The sequence below is a fragment of the Tupaia chinensis genome, unplaced genomic scaffold (genome assembly GCF_000334495.1).
Source record: "Tupaia chinensis unplaced genomic scaffold, TupChi_1.0 Scaffold145519_1, whole genome shotgun sequence".
Classification (NCBI taxonomy): domain Eukaryota; kingdom Metazoa; phylum Chordata; class Mammalia; order Scandentia; family Tupaiidae; genus Tupaia; species Tupaia belangeri.
This window is the reverse complement of record NW_006205376.1, coordinates 3,755,817-3,771,612: the sequence shown is the minus strand read 5'-3', so window position 1 is coordinate 3,771,612 and position 15,796 is coordinate 3,755,817. Positions and strand designations below refer to the sequence as shown.

General features: G+C 39.6%; 1 protein-coding gene across 1 annotated transcript in view; it reads left to right on the top strand.

The window, feature by feature from the left end:
- The first annotated feature begins 685 nt into the window (after positions 1 to 685).
- KIF21A (kinesin family member 21A) overlaps positions 686 to 15,796 on the top strand; it is a 161,056-nt gene continuing 145,945 nt past the window's right edge. Inside the window, exons 1-2 of the mRNA XM_027768117.1 lie at positions 686 to 751; positions 813 to 907. Of these exons, the coding sequence (XP_027623918.1) occupies positions 686 to 751; positions 813 to 907 (161 nt within the window). The remainder of the gene's footprint in view (positions 752 to 812; positions 908 to 15,796) is intronic.

Below are 15,796 nucleotides of genomic sequence, written 5' to 3'. Positions count from 1 at the left end.
GGTCGCCGCCGGCCTGGCGCGCAACCAGGTGCTCGCGGGAGACCCCGCGGCCCTCGCTCGGGCGGCGCTTGCAGGTGGCCGGCGTCTGCGCGGCGCCAGGTCCCTGCGGGCGTCTCGAACGCTCTGTGGGGACCAGCTGTGGCCGTCCGCCCCTGCGGGGCCGGCCCCGGGAACCGTCGCCTCAGGTTGGGCCATCGCCTGTGCGGCTGTGCCGGGGAGCTGCCTCCGCGCCGGGCTGCGGTGTCCTCTGTTAGTGTCTGTCATACGTGTCCGCGCGGCTCCGGCCTCCCGAGGCGCAGACAAAGCGCCCGACTGACAGCGCTGGCGAGCCCACTCGGGTGCGAGAAGTCTGGGCGAAGGCGCCTCTTGAGCGTCCGCGGAACTAGGGGTGCACGAGCGGGAACGGGGAGAGGGGATACCTCTGGTCTCAGGAATCACGCTCAGGTCCAGGTCTCCCTGGGGCTCTACCTATAGAAGGAGGAATGCCCTAGCTAGCGGAGGGGTAGACACCCCGAGGTTAAGCGAAGTGGATACAATCGAACAGTAACAGTATACATGTCTGGGTGTGAATTTTGAAACACTAGATACATCACCATTGTATTCTGGCAAGGGTAGATACACGCGTATCCAATGTTATTTAGGCTGTTTCGATACATATCAAGCAGGAAAGCGCCAACAGTTGCTTATGGAAAATTGCAACATCATCCCACTGTTTGAAAAATTAATGAAGCATTCACGGCAGAGTGAGTGCGTAGCTTTCAACAGCTCCGATGGCCTACTGTTAATTCATTTCTTTCTATTCCTCCTTAAAGGATTATAAAAATAAGCTGCCCTCCAAGAAATTAGAAATCATTAAAAATGTTCCACTCATCATCCTTCTGGAAAATCAGCTTAAGAATCTTATCATGTAAGCATTTCTATTATTTGAGTGACAAATCTTGGTTAGGCATAGAAATAGCTGTTTGTATACTTTGTATCTACAATCTCCTTAAAAGATAAAATGAATTTTAAAGATTTTTTTTTTTATTTCCTCATTTTACAGAGGAAGAAATTACCCTCCATGGAGCTGACAGTTTAACGACTGTTTAAAATCACTGGTTATAAGCTTTTGAAGTTTTAATTTGGCCATCTTGATAGGTCTAAGGCTCCTTCTCCACATCGTTTGATGAGTTCGTTTCTTGAAACTGCTATCTTTCTTTTGGCCTTTTGGTGCTATTAATGACTGCACCAGAGCAAAGGAAGGGGAAGGAAAAAACAAGAAATCCAGTAAGAGTTTAGTTAGCAGATCTGACCAAGAAAGGTACAGAAGGAGCATCGGATACTAATGAAAACAATTTTACTGTGAGAAAAACGATTTTTAGACATTGAAGATTTTTATGTGTGAATTCTCTAGAACACCAAAGGGCAATTTATTTTCCTTTCTGTTAGATCTGGCACTTTCTCGAAAGCAAGGAGAGCCATGGATAACTAAAGTGCCAATGGATAAATAACATATATGACTTTGGAATGTTTGGTAGCACTTTTCTTTAAAGTTTGTTTTTACCGTATTCATCATCGAGAGTGGGCGTATGTGCACAAGAGAGACAGAGAGAGAAGCACCCTCAGCAGAATCTCTTCGCTCAGTAATCCTTTGTTCAGCCCCCACTCATCAGAATCTTGAGAAAGCCTGTATGGATATTTCAGGTCTGACCCACCCAACTCATGGTGGCTTTGTGGCTTCTACAATAGCACTGCAGTGTAGTTTGCTACCACCTGCACTACAGGGCTGGGCCACTTGAGTTCTTTAAGTGAATGTCTATGGGTCTGATTTTGGGGGAAAGTCTTTATAAAAGCTTTAACAGAATTTCCTAAGCCATCTTGTGAAGGTCCCATTTGGTGAAATTGGAGAATATTTTTATTAAGTACATTATATTCTGAACTGAGATACTCTCCGAACCTGTAAAGAACAAAAACAGCTTATGTTTACGTAGCACGTTGGTATTTATAAAGTGCTTGGGGATGTATTTTTAATTTGTAACAAATATTTATCGAACACTTATCTCCATCTCTGTTTTCCTGAGCTAAAAACAGTAATAATTGTAGGACATATATCATGTTCCAGGGTCAATGCTATGGGTTAAGATGTTTTGTATCAGGAATAAAATCTCATTTATTCCTCACAACAATCTATGTCCTAGGTCCCGTCGTTATTATGGTAACTTACAGACGAGGCACAGAAAGATTAAGTAAATCACCCAAAGTTAAACTGGTCACAATTGGCAGGAACAAGGCTCCAACTCAGACAGCTTGACTGTTCAGTCCAGCCCTTAATCATTAACCCTATGTAGGTGAGAGGTAAGGAGATGCTTTGCAAAGTTTTACATAGCTTGATGTCAGGTGCTTCTTTCTGTTCCTGTACTAATTCAATGGCAAATGAATGGCTTTGATGCTCTGTATCCTTCACCATTACTAAAAAAGATAGAGCTCAGAAAGAGAAGACCTGCTGGAGACCATCTGAGAAGGCTCCCACCTCGCGTTCTGGGTCTTTAAGACATGGATTATGCTGTGATATGCTGACTGTAGGGTTGGTGGTGGTGGTGGGGAGATTGTGTAAAGACCCTGTTGGAGGTGCACCCCCAAAGGAAATTAAGATAACCTAAAAGAGAGAGAGAGGGAGAAAACCTAAACTTCAACCAGCTGAAACCTTTCCTCCGATTTCTGAATCTTTCTAGTGTCCTCTGACCCCACCCTTCAGTTTGTGGCAAAGCGTCATCCACAGTATAAATAAATCAGCACAAAATTCTGTGTCTATACAAAAATAGAGGCATTTGACCTGGTTTTCTGCAATGAATCAAGTAGCAATGGGCAATAGGCTCTACTGTGTAAATGGGTGACGTGTCCTAGAGGTGCCTGTGTTTTATTAGATGCAGAGGCTTCTCAGTGTGTTAAAGTTATTCAAATGTGCCTTGAATAACTTAGTTCTGTGGGTTTGTATTGTAAATTGCTCAAAAAAGGTTTTGCGGAAAAAAGTTCAAACAGGATGTTTCTTATTTAGGGAGAACTCTTGAGATTTTATTTTCAAAAGAGTCTTCTGGCAGAGTACATTTGAGATGTTCTACAGTGTATCCCGGATAGATGGGGATAAAGGTGACAGCCCTGGGACCAGCAGTTAGAGTAATGGCTATGTTGCTGAACTTCCATGTAGTCAACCGTGGTTTGAGTCCCGGACCCAGTGGCTTAAACTTATGCTGGGCATGTGTACATGCATGCCCAAGTTCCCAAGAGGAGAATGGAGCAGAAGGGATTGCGGTGTGGCCATCTCCCCTTGGGGGTGATTTCTCTCTTTCTGTCTCTCTGTCTCTCTGGGGGAGGTGCCCCCCCCCTATAGCAAAAACCCCTAAAAAAAAAAAAAAAAAAGCTAACAGCCCTGCTAGACAACCCATATGGCTGTTGAGCACTTGAGTTATGATTAAAGCTACTCAGGAAGTAAATTTTAAAATTTGTTTAATTTTAATTCATTTAAATTTAAAAACTGGTTGTTGGGGCCAGCAGGTGGTATGGTGTTTAAGGCACTGGATGGACTCCCACATGGCTGACCATGGTTTGAGTCCTGGACCTGGTGGCTTGAAAATCACACTGGGCACTTGTGCCTGTGTGCCCACATTTCCAGGAGATTGGAGGAGAAAGAATTGTGGCATGGCCATCCCTCTGTGGGGTTATTTCTCACATTCTTTCTCACTGTCTTATACTAGTTGTTGATCTAGTTACTGCAAACTTTTAAGTGTGCCTTGAATAACTTAGTTATGTGGGACTTTATTAAATGGATCTATTTTTTTCAGCTGTAAAATTTATGAAATCCAAATACTGAAAAAGTATTTGATGAAAATTTAGCATTTGAATTGACACATACTGTAAATGAATATGTACATTTGAATGAAAGTACTTTTTCTGAAAAGAATGTAAATATCTTTATGTTGATTACATATTGAAATAACATTTGGATTACATTGGGCTAAATAAAATATTAAAATTGATTTTGTTTATTTTTCCTTAAAACTGTGTGTCAACTCAAGCTTAAAGAGTTTAGTGCCTATGTGGTTCATATTGGATAGTGGTGCTATATAATTTAAAAATGTAAGGAAGAAACAGAGTAAAACCATGCATAGGCCTGGCCCTATAGCCTAGTGGCTAAGGAAGCAGATTCCACATGGCTGACCATGGTTTGAATCCTGGCCCCAGAAGCTACTGAAGCACATGGGCACATACTTGAAATCCCAACAGGATGGGGAGATAGAAGAGAATGGGTTTCGATGTGGCCATGTCCTGATGGCCCCCCACTGTCACCCTTAGCAAGTATACATCCCCTCTGGCAATGAAAAACAAAACAAGACAAAACAAAAATTGTTTATAGCCACCGTCATTATAAACTAACCACACCATTAGATCAAGATCCACCAAAATATTGGTTACCTGCTTTTTTTTTAAAAAAAGAGGGATTTTTGTGATAGGGTATGTGTACTTGCTAGAGAGACAGGGAGACAGAAGAGACAGAAAACAAGAAATCACCCCACAGGCCCTGCTGTAATCCCTTCTCCTCCACTCTCCTCTTCGGATTTTGGACGCACACACATACGTGGCTGCGTGTTTCTAGCTGCTGGGTCTGGAACTCTAATCCTGGTCAGATGGGGGAGTCCAGTGATGTAACCATTACATCATCTCCTGGTCCTTTGTTTATCTGCTTTTAACACATCTCTCTGTCTCTCTCTTAAACACACACATAAGATGTGATTTAACAGCAACACTTGATTTCCCTCAAGGTGCATAGGGGTCAGAAAGGTACTGATTATGAATTTGTAAATTCAACATGGCAGCTGATTTCCTAGAAAATGTGGTAATTTGAACAGATGGTTTAGATAGACATCAACAAAAATGAACAACGAAGTATATTGTATATTCTATTCTTATTATTTACGTATATGGAATTCAACTGTTTTGTTAACTCAAAATTATTAAATCAATTAGACATTTTTTGAATTCTAAAACTAAGGCATTATGTGTTCTTTTCTCTTTCCCATCTCTGAATGCCAATATAACACATTTGAAACTTTTCCCTTTTCCAGAACTTTAGCTTGCAAAATATGTCAAAGGCTTGCTGAAAATGGGAGCTACAAAAAGGACCATTGTGTTTTCATGTCATTGTCTGTGTGAACTAAGATTTCTTTGCTTGACTTTGGCAGAGAACTGTACATGTCCTTGGCAGTTTGGACTAATGTGTAATCTTGTGTAGTTTGTATTTTAGTTTACTGTGTATTCACCTTATTAAAACACTTTCAAGTGACATTACTGAGCAGACTTAAGTGCCAGTTGGACTGTTGAAAGTTCAGTTTTAGGTCTGTTGCTGACACTGATTTGCAATGTGACCTTTGTACATTTTTAAAAAAATAGAATTATTTATTTTAATTCTGTTTATTCATTCATCCATTTTAATTTGACTAGAGAGAAACACAGAGAGAGGGAAAGTGAGAAAACAAGCCACCAGGGCTGGGATGTGAATGAATGGTGGTCACTCATGTGAGAGTGTCCAGCGCCTTAACCGCCATGCCACCTGCTGGCCCCCCTGCACTTTTTTTATTCACTATGCTGAGCCAGCCACTTAAAGGTACTAGGGTTTACAGAAACTTTGTGTATGCAGTCTGTTAAATGTGATGTGCATTGTTGTCATTAATAATGGTCAAAATATTGGCAGCAATGATGCCTCTGTATTGATGGGAAGGACCTGTTTTCACATTTCAAACTTGGCTTTTTCCATAATATATTTACTTTAGGTACTCTTGTTACTATCTTACATTTTTAAATTATATAGCACCACTATCCAATAGACATAGAAGAAACACCAAGGCTGTCTCTTTCCCATTTAGATTATAATACAAAGGAATACTATTTGGGATGAGTGGTGAAGTAGCAGTAATGCAGTGCTCTTTGAAGCAATTCTACATGGGAATGTTCCTGATGCAAGTCCAGAGACCCCCATGAGAACACCAGGCACATGTACCCGCGATCCAGACTGGCTGAAGGTGGACTACCATGTCAGGACCGTACTGGGGGTACTTTCTCTCCCTTCCTCTTTCCTTCTCTCTCTCTCTCACTGATGAACAAAATAGATATACTTAAAAAAAAAAAAAAAAAAAAAAGAACAATCACTTTATCTACATTAAAGTCCTATGAGGTAATTTGACAGAAATTATTATTTCTATTTTTTAGTCTTAAAGACACTAGGTGAGTTGTCCAAGGATTTTCAGCTAAGTGCCAAAATTGGTACTCAAACTCAGGTTTCTGATGTCTATTTCTGCATCCTTAAACATATTGGGGGACAGCAGATGACGCAATGGTTACAATGCTGGACCCTCATGTAGTCCACTACAGTTTGCTCCTCGAACCTGGCAGCTTAAAACTTATGCCCAGTGTGTGTGCGTGCATGCCCAAAATTCTGGCAGGAGAATGGAGAAGAGATTGAGGCATGCTCATGCCCCCCCCGTGGGTGGTTTTTCACTTTCTGTCTCTGTCTTTCTGGTGAGCTCACGGCACCTCTAAAAAAAAAAGCCGCGGGAAAAAAAAAAAAAAAAAAAAAAAAAAAAAAAAGAGAGAGAGAAAAGAAAAGGCAAAACAACATATTGGGGCCAGCAGGTAGCAAGGTGGTTAAGGTGGTTAAGGTGCTGGACTCCCACAGGGCCAACTGTAGTTTGAATCCCAGACCTGATGAGTTGAAAATTATGCTGAGCATGTATGTGGACATGCCCAAAATTCCAGGAGGAGAAGGGATTGTGGTGTGGCCATCCTTGGGGGCGGGGGAGGGGGGACAATTTTTCACTTTCTCTCTCACTATCTCTCTTTGGTGGGTGCATATGCCCTATGACAAAAACCTTAAAAAACAAAGTATTTCCAAACACTTAAAAACATCCACTTGCTAATTTCAATGTAATACAACTGAAACAGTATACATGTGAGGTAAATAATTTGAAATAATTTAATATTTAGAAGATGTATGGGTAGATAAGCAAGACCTCTGGGAAACACTTATTTTATGGAAATAGATGTTTATCTCATGCCTGATATTTTATTTCTTTTCCATGCAACAAATATTTATTAAGTATTTTCTGTGTGCTAGATAGTTTCCTACCAAAATGCATACAATATACAGTTTTTGCTCTGAATGGAGCTTAGACCTAGCAGTATGAGGCTCTTGAAATGCACAACATATGTCAAAACTAACATATGATAGAAGCAATGACACAAACGAGAAATAAAAGAGAATTGTTGCAATTGAGTTTTGATTTTTCAATAGAATTTTTTTAGTTTAAATATTCCTCCAGGATATTTTTCAAACAAAATTGAACTCTAACACCTCTGTATGAGGAGCATATTACTTACATCGTATTCTGCTTGATATAACACAGTGTCCTACTTATATGTTTTTGGATCAAGAAGTAATGGAAAGAAAGGAAGGAGACTTTCAATGAGACTAATGAGCTAGCAGATGATATAAATTGCGAGTCAGTGAAATTATTTCATTTACGAAATATGAGTTGGTCCTTTCTCTTCAGATATGGTTTATTAAGTTATAAGGCATGTGGGTCTGGTTGTTATTTGGAACTCCATGGAAGTTCAGGTTTCATATCTAATTATTACTACCCCTTGAACTCTTGCCATCATACCTGCTAATTGGTTAATATTTTGGTGCATAATTATGGGGTAGTGAATGATGCACTAGAAATTCCAGTTTAGTGAAGCCATTAAAGCAGAAATTATCTTGGCAGTTAATACCATAATTTGCCCAATCTTCGAATTCTCATCAATTTCTTCTCCAAAAAGGATCTGAAATATTCGTTATCATGGTAGTTTTCTCACAAGGTGTGCTACAACCCATTTTTGAGACTGACTTATATAAATGTCTGTTTTCTGACAAAAAACAGGTGTGACCTGACGTATCTAAGTTTCAGATTCGGAAGGAACACATATCAATGAGAATGCATGCCAGATAATAGTATGTAATTGTGTGCTAATAATAGGGCCTTCGAAAAGTCCATGGAGGGCTGGCCCATAGCCTAGTGGGTAAGGGAATTAGATTCCGCATGGTCTACTTTGAATTCTGGTTAAAATCCCATCCCTGATGCCTTGAAAAACATGTTGGCGGTATGTGCCCACATACTCAAAATCCCAGCAGGATGGGAAATGGAGAGAGGATTGCTGCACCAGTGGCAGGTGCTTTCTCCTTCTGTCTCTCTCTTTTTCTCTCTCTCTCTCACAAGTGCACACATCTCTGAGATTAAAAAAAAAAAAAGTCCACAAAAAAATCTATATTATGAAAAAACTATGGATGGTTTTTGATTTTTTTTGTGACAAAATAAAGTTGTGCTTTAATTCATTTTTCCATGAACTTATACTATTCTTTCCTATTATTTATCATGGAACATGTACATGTAGGCATGTGCACGAGAGAGAAAGAGAGAGAGAGAGAGAGAGAGAGAGAGAGAGAGAGAGAGAGAGGAGAGAACTGGTTATGCTGCCATCCTCTTCCTCTTCCTCCTTCCTTCAGTCATCCAGTCTGTCATATAGGTCCTGGGCACTCACATGGGTGCCCAGCATGTTTCAGACTGCCTGTGGTCTCCATGTGGGATTCGGCTGGTCTTATTTTACCACTATACTTTGGAGCTGTCTCTCCATGAACTTTTTTTTCTTTTTTTTTTAAATAAGATTTTGCCATAAGAGACATACTCTGGCCAGAGAGAGACAGAGAGAGAAAGAGAGGGAAAGTGAGTAATCACCCCTCTGAGGTGGGGGGAGGGTGTTGGCTATGGCGCAGTCCCTTTTCCTCCATTATTTTCTTGAGATTTTGGGCACACACACATGCCTGGGTATGTTTTTCAAGCTGCCAGGTCCAGGACTTGTACCTCAGAGTTGGCCATGTGGTATCCAGTGCCTTAACCCCATGCCACCAGCTGGCCCCTCCATGACTATTTGGAGTCTGTCTGTGCATGAGCACCTGTGCTTGCTTACCTCATTAGAATGATTTTATTCAAAATAACACAAATTTGTTTGCTGTTATTTTCAGTGCTTCTCTCTGGAAAGGCGCTTTGTGGATTCAACTTGGTTTTCCAGTGGATTAACTATTTAATCTTCTCAGAGTGTTAAAATAGTTTTCCTGTGGCTCAGGCATTATTTGAAGCAAATGACAGCCAAGTCAAAGAGACAGTTTTCATGACACACTACAGTTAGGAGGTCTTTCTGAATGTTTTAAGAATTTTATTTGAGGTTCCTTTGTTTTTTCAAAATTGTTAAAATTTTATATTATTAAACATAATTTTTCATGCTTCTGCAATCATTGTCAAAATAGATTTGAAAGCTGTAAGTACTTTGGCAGGACTAGCTGATAGATGCCCCTTTTATGGTATAGTTGAGGCAATAGAAGCCCAGACAGGTTGTCAGAATTTGAAGTCACACAGCTAGCAATTCGAGCCTTTTCTTATATTTTGCTACCACACATTCCAGAAATAGACTATCTTTTAAAAAAATAATTAGTTACTGAATTTTATTTATTAAGATGATTATTATTTAATTTAACCAGAAAGAGAGACAGAGAGACAGTGAGAGAGGGAGAGTGAGAAAGCAGGCAGTCAGGTCTGGAACTCAAACCTTGGTCAGCCATGGGGGAGTTCAGCGCCTTAAACACCACACCACCTGCTGGCCCTGACCAGAAATAGAATATTTTAAATTATATCTTTATATTAAACAAGCACAAAAACAAAACTCATGAGAGTTTAATTAATGTGAGCGTCAAAAAAACACCCCCCCCCCCGCCCCGTGCCCATTATTTTGGCTTATGATTACTTCACTTCTTGGAAATAGATAAATGATTCTAACATGGACCTCTCAGAGGCAAAGTGAGAGGGACCCCAGGAGTAGAAACCCAGGTCTAAATTTTGAGATTTCTGGTATATGAACATATGAAGAAATGCCAGAACTACATTATACAAATAATGTGTACTGTTCTTAACATTTACAGGTAACACAATGCTTTGACAACAGCCACAGAAATACAATTTACGTGTAGTCTACTTTGGAAATAAGGTTTTTTAAAAATGAATTTTAGGCCTACACATGTGATCCCCCCTTGCTTCTAAACCCTTTTTTTTCCCCACTCCAGCCAACTCAAGGATTATAGCACATTCCAGTAATAACAGCTTCACTACAGGGGAGGTGGCTGGAAGGTGGGGTGGAGTAAAGGTGGGTGTGTATATTGGCATCTGGAATAGAAGAGAGAGGTAGAAATCTGAGTGGTTTAAAAAAGACTTTCTTTTGAGAGTCATATCATTAGAGAGAAATGGTTCTTAAGCTTTAAAATCGTATCAGTTCTCACAATCCTTACTTCAGAATGGAACAAAAAATATAACATATTTTGCTTGTAATGGAAACCTGTCATCCAAAATTATTTTAAATCCCACCTCTGTACAAGGCTTTTCTTTCTTTTTTAAATTTTTTTTAAGAATTAATTTTTATTTAATTTTATTATCATTATGTTATATTTTTATTTGTTTTTGAAATTGACCAGAGAGAGACAGTGAGAGAGAAGGAAAGTGAGAAAGCAAGCTACCAGGTCCAGGACTTGAACCGCAGTAAGCCATGTGGGAGTCCAGTTGCCTTAACCACCACACCACCTGCCGGCCCTGTACAAGGCTTTTCTAAACTGCACTTATGCAGATAAATTTCTGCCTTTTGGGGCCGTATACTTTCCTTATGATTCTTGTCTCTGTCCCTCTGAAATTACAGTAGGAAAGACATATACAATATGAAGATTTAAATTTGTTTAGAGGCTTTTGCTAAAGGGCATGTGTGATTGCCAGAGACAGAGATAGAAGGAAAGTGAGAAATCATCCCCCCACCTCCAGGGGATGGTTACACTACAGTCATCTTCCTCTCCGCCCCCATCCCCGCCAGGGGGATGGCTATGCAACAATCCCTTCTCTATTCTCCTCCTGGGCATTTGGGCACACATGCACACACACCTGGCATGATTTTTAAGCCTCCAGGTCCGAATCTCGAAATATGGTTGGCCATGTGGTCCAGCAATGTAACCATTAGTCTATCTACTGGCCTCCCATATGAAGATTTTCATTTTCTGGATTGAAATATTTTCAAAATGCAAAAAATATTTAATTTTTAAGAATTACTTGTTTACTAAGAAGGTTCTACGGTACTGACAGCTTTATTACAATAGAACATCTTGAGGGACATCGGGGTTCTTGCTGTTTAACAAGCACTTATCTAATTGTCTAGATCAGAATGAAGGTCGTTAAAGATAACTCCAGGATCAGTTTACTGCGGTGACTGTCTATCTCCATTTGTTTCTTTATTAGGAGGAAAGAGCCAAGAAAAATGTTCATACTTGGTTAGGAAGAACTTGTGTGGAGGCTGAAAATTCAAGGACAGTTCAGGGTTTATTCTCCACTCTTCAGGTCTTAGTGAATAGTATAATTTCAGTTTTTGAAACTGGATTTGACATCCTTTTTTTTAAAAATTTTTTATTTGATTTTATTAATTTCCATTATTTTATTTAGTTTATACATATATATATATATATCTCCTCCATTCTCCTCTCGGGATTTTGGGCACGCATGCACACGTGCCCAGCGTGAGTTTTAAGTCAACGGGTCCGGGACGGGAACCGCGGTCGACTACATGAGAGTACAGCGACATAGCCATTACGCTAACTGCTGGTTCCCTAGTTTTTATATTTTTGAAGTAGACCAGAGAGGGACAGAGAGAGAGGGACAGAAAGTGAGAAAGCAAGCTGCCAGGTCTGTACTCAGAGCCTAGTTAGCCATGTGGAAGTCCAGCAGCCTTCACAACCACGTCCCCTGCTGGCCCCTGGATTTGACATTATTTTCAATTTGAAGAGCTGCATCTGTCACTTATAAATGGCAATCTGAATATGATGAAGGAATTCTTTTTTTTTTATAGTAGACATTCACAATCTTAGACACCGCTACAAAGTCATTTAGTGATTATTCTAAGAAATGAGAGACCTTTTCTTTTCGTTAACTGGAATACGAGACCTTGGAGAGGGGGCCAGCAGATGGCATAATGGTGATTGCTGGACTCCCACATTGCTGACCACGGTTTGAGTCTTGGACCCGGTGACTTTAAACTCTTGCTGAACACATGTGTGTACTTCCCCCAAATTCTGAGAGCAGGATGGTGGAGAAGGGATTGTGGCATGCCATCTCCCCTGTGGGGGTGCTTTCTCGCTTTCTGTCTCTCTATCTGTCTGTCTCTCCAGCAAATGCATGTGCCCTATAGCAAAAATCTCTCTAAGACAAATAAAAAAGAGACCTTAGAGAGAGTCAAGCTATAGTTAATTATTATGTGATATGTTGATTACATGGTGTACTAGTAAGGCATAGGGCATCTCTAACCATAGCTGTGTTCCTTACAGTCTTATTTACCTTTCTGGATCAAAATTTATTCATTTATTACATTGTTGAATTGTTGAATGGCACTATGGATCGGAGTCACATAAGCTAATGCATTAAAGTTATTGAAGACGAAGTGATATCATAGAATGAGCACTGCATGGTTAGAACTGTTTTAGTCTGTATTCTCACTTATGGTAAATAAAGTTGTTCTTTGTCTACACACAGTAGATTCAGGAGAGGAACAGAAAAGATAAACATGTGAAAGGATTTAGAAAATTTTTATTTTATTAATTTTTTTTCTTTTTTTTTGAGAGGTTTTTGCTATAAGGGCGTGTGCGCTTGCCAGACAGACAGAGAGAGACAGAGAGACAGAAAGCAGGAAATCACCCGCCAGGGGGGGTGGCCACGCCACAATCCCTTCTCCTCCATTCTCCTCTCGGGATCTTGGGCACGCATGCACACACGCCCGGTGTGAGTTTAAGCCACCGGGTCCGGGACTCGAACCGTGGTCGACTACATGGGAGTCCAGTGACATAGCCATTATGCTAACTGCTGGTTCCATTTTATTAATTTTTTTTGATTGCCATAGGGCATGTGTGCTCACCAGAGAGAAAGAGGGAAGGAGAGAGAAAGACACAGACAGACAGACAGACACAGTGAGAGGGAAAGTGAGAAATCACCTCCTAGGAGGAATGGCCACACTGCAATCCCTTCTCCTCCATTTTCCTTCCAGGATCTTGGGCACACATGCGCTTACATCCAGTGTGGTTTTCAAACCACTGGATCCGGGACTTGAACCATAGTCGGCTATGTGAGAGTCCAGTGACATAACTGCTGCACCATCTGCTGGCCCCTAGAAAATGTTTTTTTACACAAAGATAGATAGTCAAATTATTGGAGATGAATTTGATATGACCAACCATGGCCATGTTGATTCTATTCTAAACTCTAGCAAAGTGAGTTAGTCATTCTATGATGTATAACCTGTCACTTGAATTCACCAGGTGCTTTAAAGGTGTTTGTATCTCTTCTCTTACTTTTTGAGTGTCTATTACCGGTACCACTGTGAATGATACAACAGTAGATGAAGAGTCTTGAAAAATTTCATTGAAAATGCTTATTTAGAAAAAACTATGCATGAATTTAATTTTTTGTTTGCACCAAAATGATCTCATATTTAATTCCATTTTTCTATGAGCTTTTTGAAGTCTTCTTTTATATAAATGCTTCTAAAAACCTTATTCTATCTTTTGTTTTCCTTTTAGGTTTTTGCCACAGATCAGGTGAACTCTCTCTCCCAAGAGACAGAGAAAGTGAGAGGGAAAATGAGGAATCACCCTCCAGAGGGGATGGTCACACCACAACCCTTGTCTTGCATTCTCCTCCTGGGATTTTGTGCATGCACACACATGTGCCTGGTGTGATTTTCAAACCTTCAGGTCTGGGACTTGCACTACTGTCAGCCATGTGAAAATCCATGGCCTTAACCTCTACGCCCCGTTGGCCCATTGTGTCCCAGTTTTAATTTTGTTTTCAATATGTAGATCACCTACGAGCCTATTCGACCTTACCAAATTCTTCTCTTCTTAGTTTAATACAATCTACCATTTCTTTTTCTTTTTTTTCACTTGCCATAAAGAGATAGAGAGACAGAGAAAGGAGGAGAGGGAGAAAGGATCTGATAAGGGATAGTCACACCACAATCCCTTCTTTGTTTTTCCATCCTGTCAGAATTTGGGACACTCAAGCACATGCTCCCTGTGTGCCTTGCAAGCTGCCTGGTCAAGAGCTTGAACTGTGCAGTCAGTCATGTGGGATTTGGTTCCCTTCAGCACCAGGTCAAGGGCCAGCCCTGAATCTACCATTTTTCATTCTTTGATTTCCTATACACACTGGCAATTGAAATTATTTTTAGTGTTTTGTAGAGTTATTAGCATATGGTTTGAGATTAACAATAGTTTTGAGTTATACTTTTCAGTAGTTACTTAATCTATTATAAAAGAATAATAAAAAGTGAACTTTCTTACTGAATTGTCTTGCATCAGATTCAAAAAAGTAATTTTAACACTTTTCCTTTTGCTCATTCCTCAACCTTGGCAACAAGTCACTAAGTTAGCTGTGGGTTAAAAAGCACTGTAAAGGGTAGAACCAAGTAAAAGGACCAGAAGTAGTAATGATATACAATTTTTAAAATAAATTAATTATTTCCATGAGTCTTTTTCTGGGAGCTGGAGCCAATGGAACAATATGCCTGCAATACCAATAGAGCTATGTGGAGTCTTAGCTGAAGGCGTTCTAAATGAAGACTGATACTTAGAAGTAGGAAATAGATCTTGTAAGCCTAGTCTAACTATCTTAAAATCAACTTCTAATTTCATAAGGAAGTTATTTTTATTTAATTTTTCTATTATCAAAACAATATAATCACATTTAAAAAATATCAGGGAAACGATGAGGAAAACAATCATTGTTCGGCATCTTAACAACAATGACTAGTAGCCTTTTGGCATATGGTATTTCTTTTTAGACCAGTCTCCTATGTGTTCCTACATTGTTTTGAAATGTTGTAATCAGCATGTGAATGACCTTTTATAGCCTGATACTTAACCACTCTAGAGTACCTGTATAGCATAAGTATATTTTTCCATGTCTTTATATTGGGAGGGCTTTTGAATCACATGTTAAATATTATACATCATCTACTTTTAAAAAATAATTCAGTATGATATATCAAATTCAGTATATCATCCAATAGTTAATTGCCAAGCTTTTATTATTTATTAGGGTCTCTGATTTTATTTTCCTTAGAGTTGTGCTGTCTCCTGTGATTCTTGGTAATGCTTTCATTTCCACTGTCCAGCACTGTCTCTCCAAGTGAATATTTCCTGCAATTGCAAGGTTGGGGTGGAGTATTGCTACTCACTCATAATATGTAATTGTTATGGTACTGAGGATACTTTACAGAAAAAGCTATATTGACATTTAATTTTAACTACTCATCTTTATGTATATCAAGATATATTAGGATGGTATAGCTATTAGCCAATACATTAGTCTAAGCCCTTATGGTAAGTCAAACACAGGTTCATAACAGTTTTGTGTTCTTTGAAAGATCAGTCTGATTCTAAAACAGTTATTTTGTTGTTTCACTTCACTTTTTTTGGAGTAGCCTCTTGACCAAGTCTGCATCTGTTCTACCCTAAAATGGAGGTTATCAACTGCTGATTAAACAGACCATCATGGATTTTATTTTTGGTCACTGACCTGCCATTTAAGGTTTCTTAATCCAGACGTGACATCTGTGACATATTAGATGATGATAATTTAGGCAATACAATATGATGCTT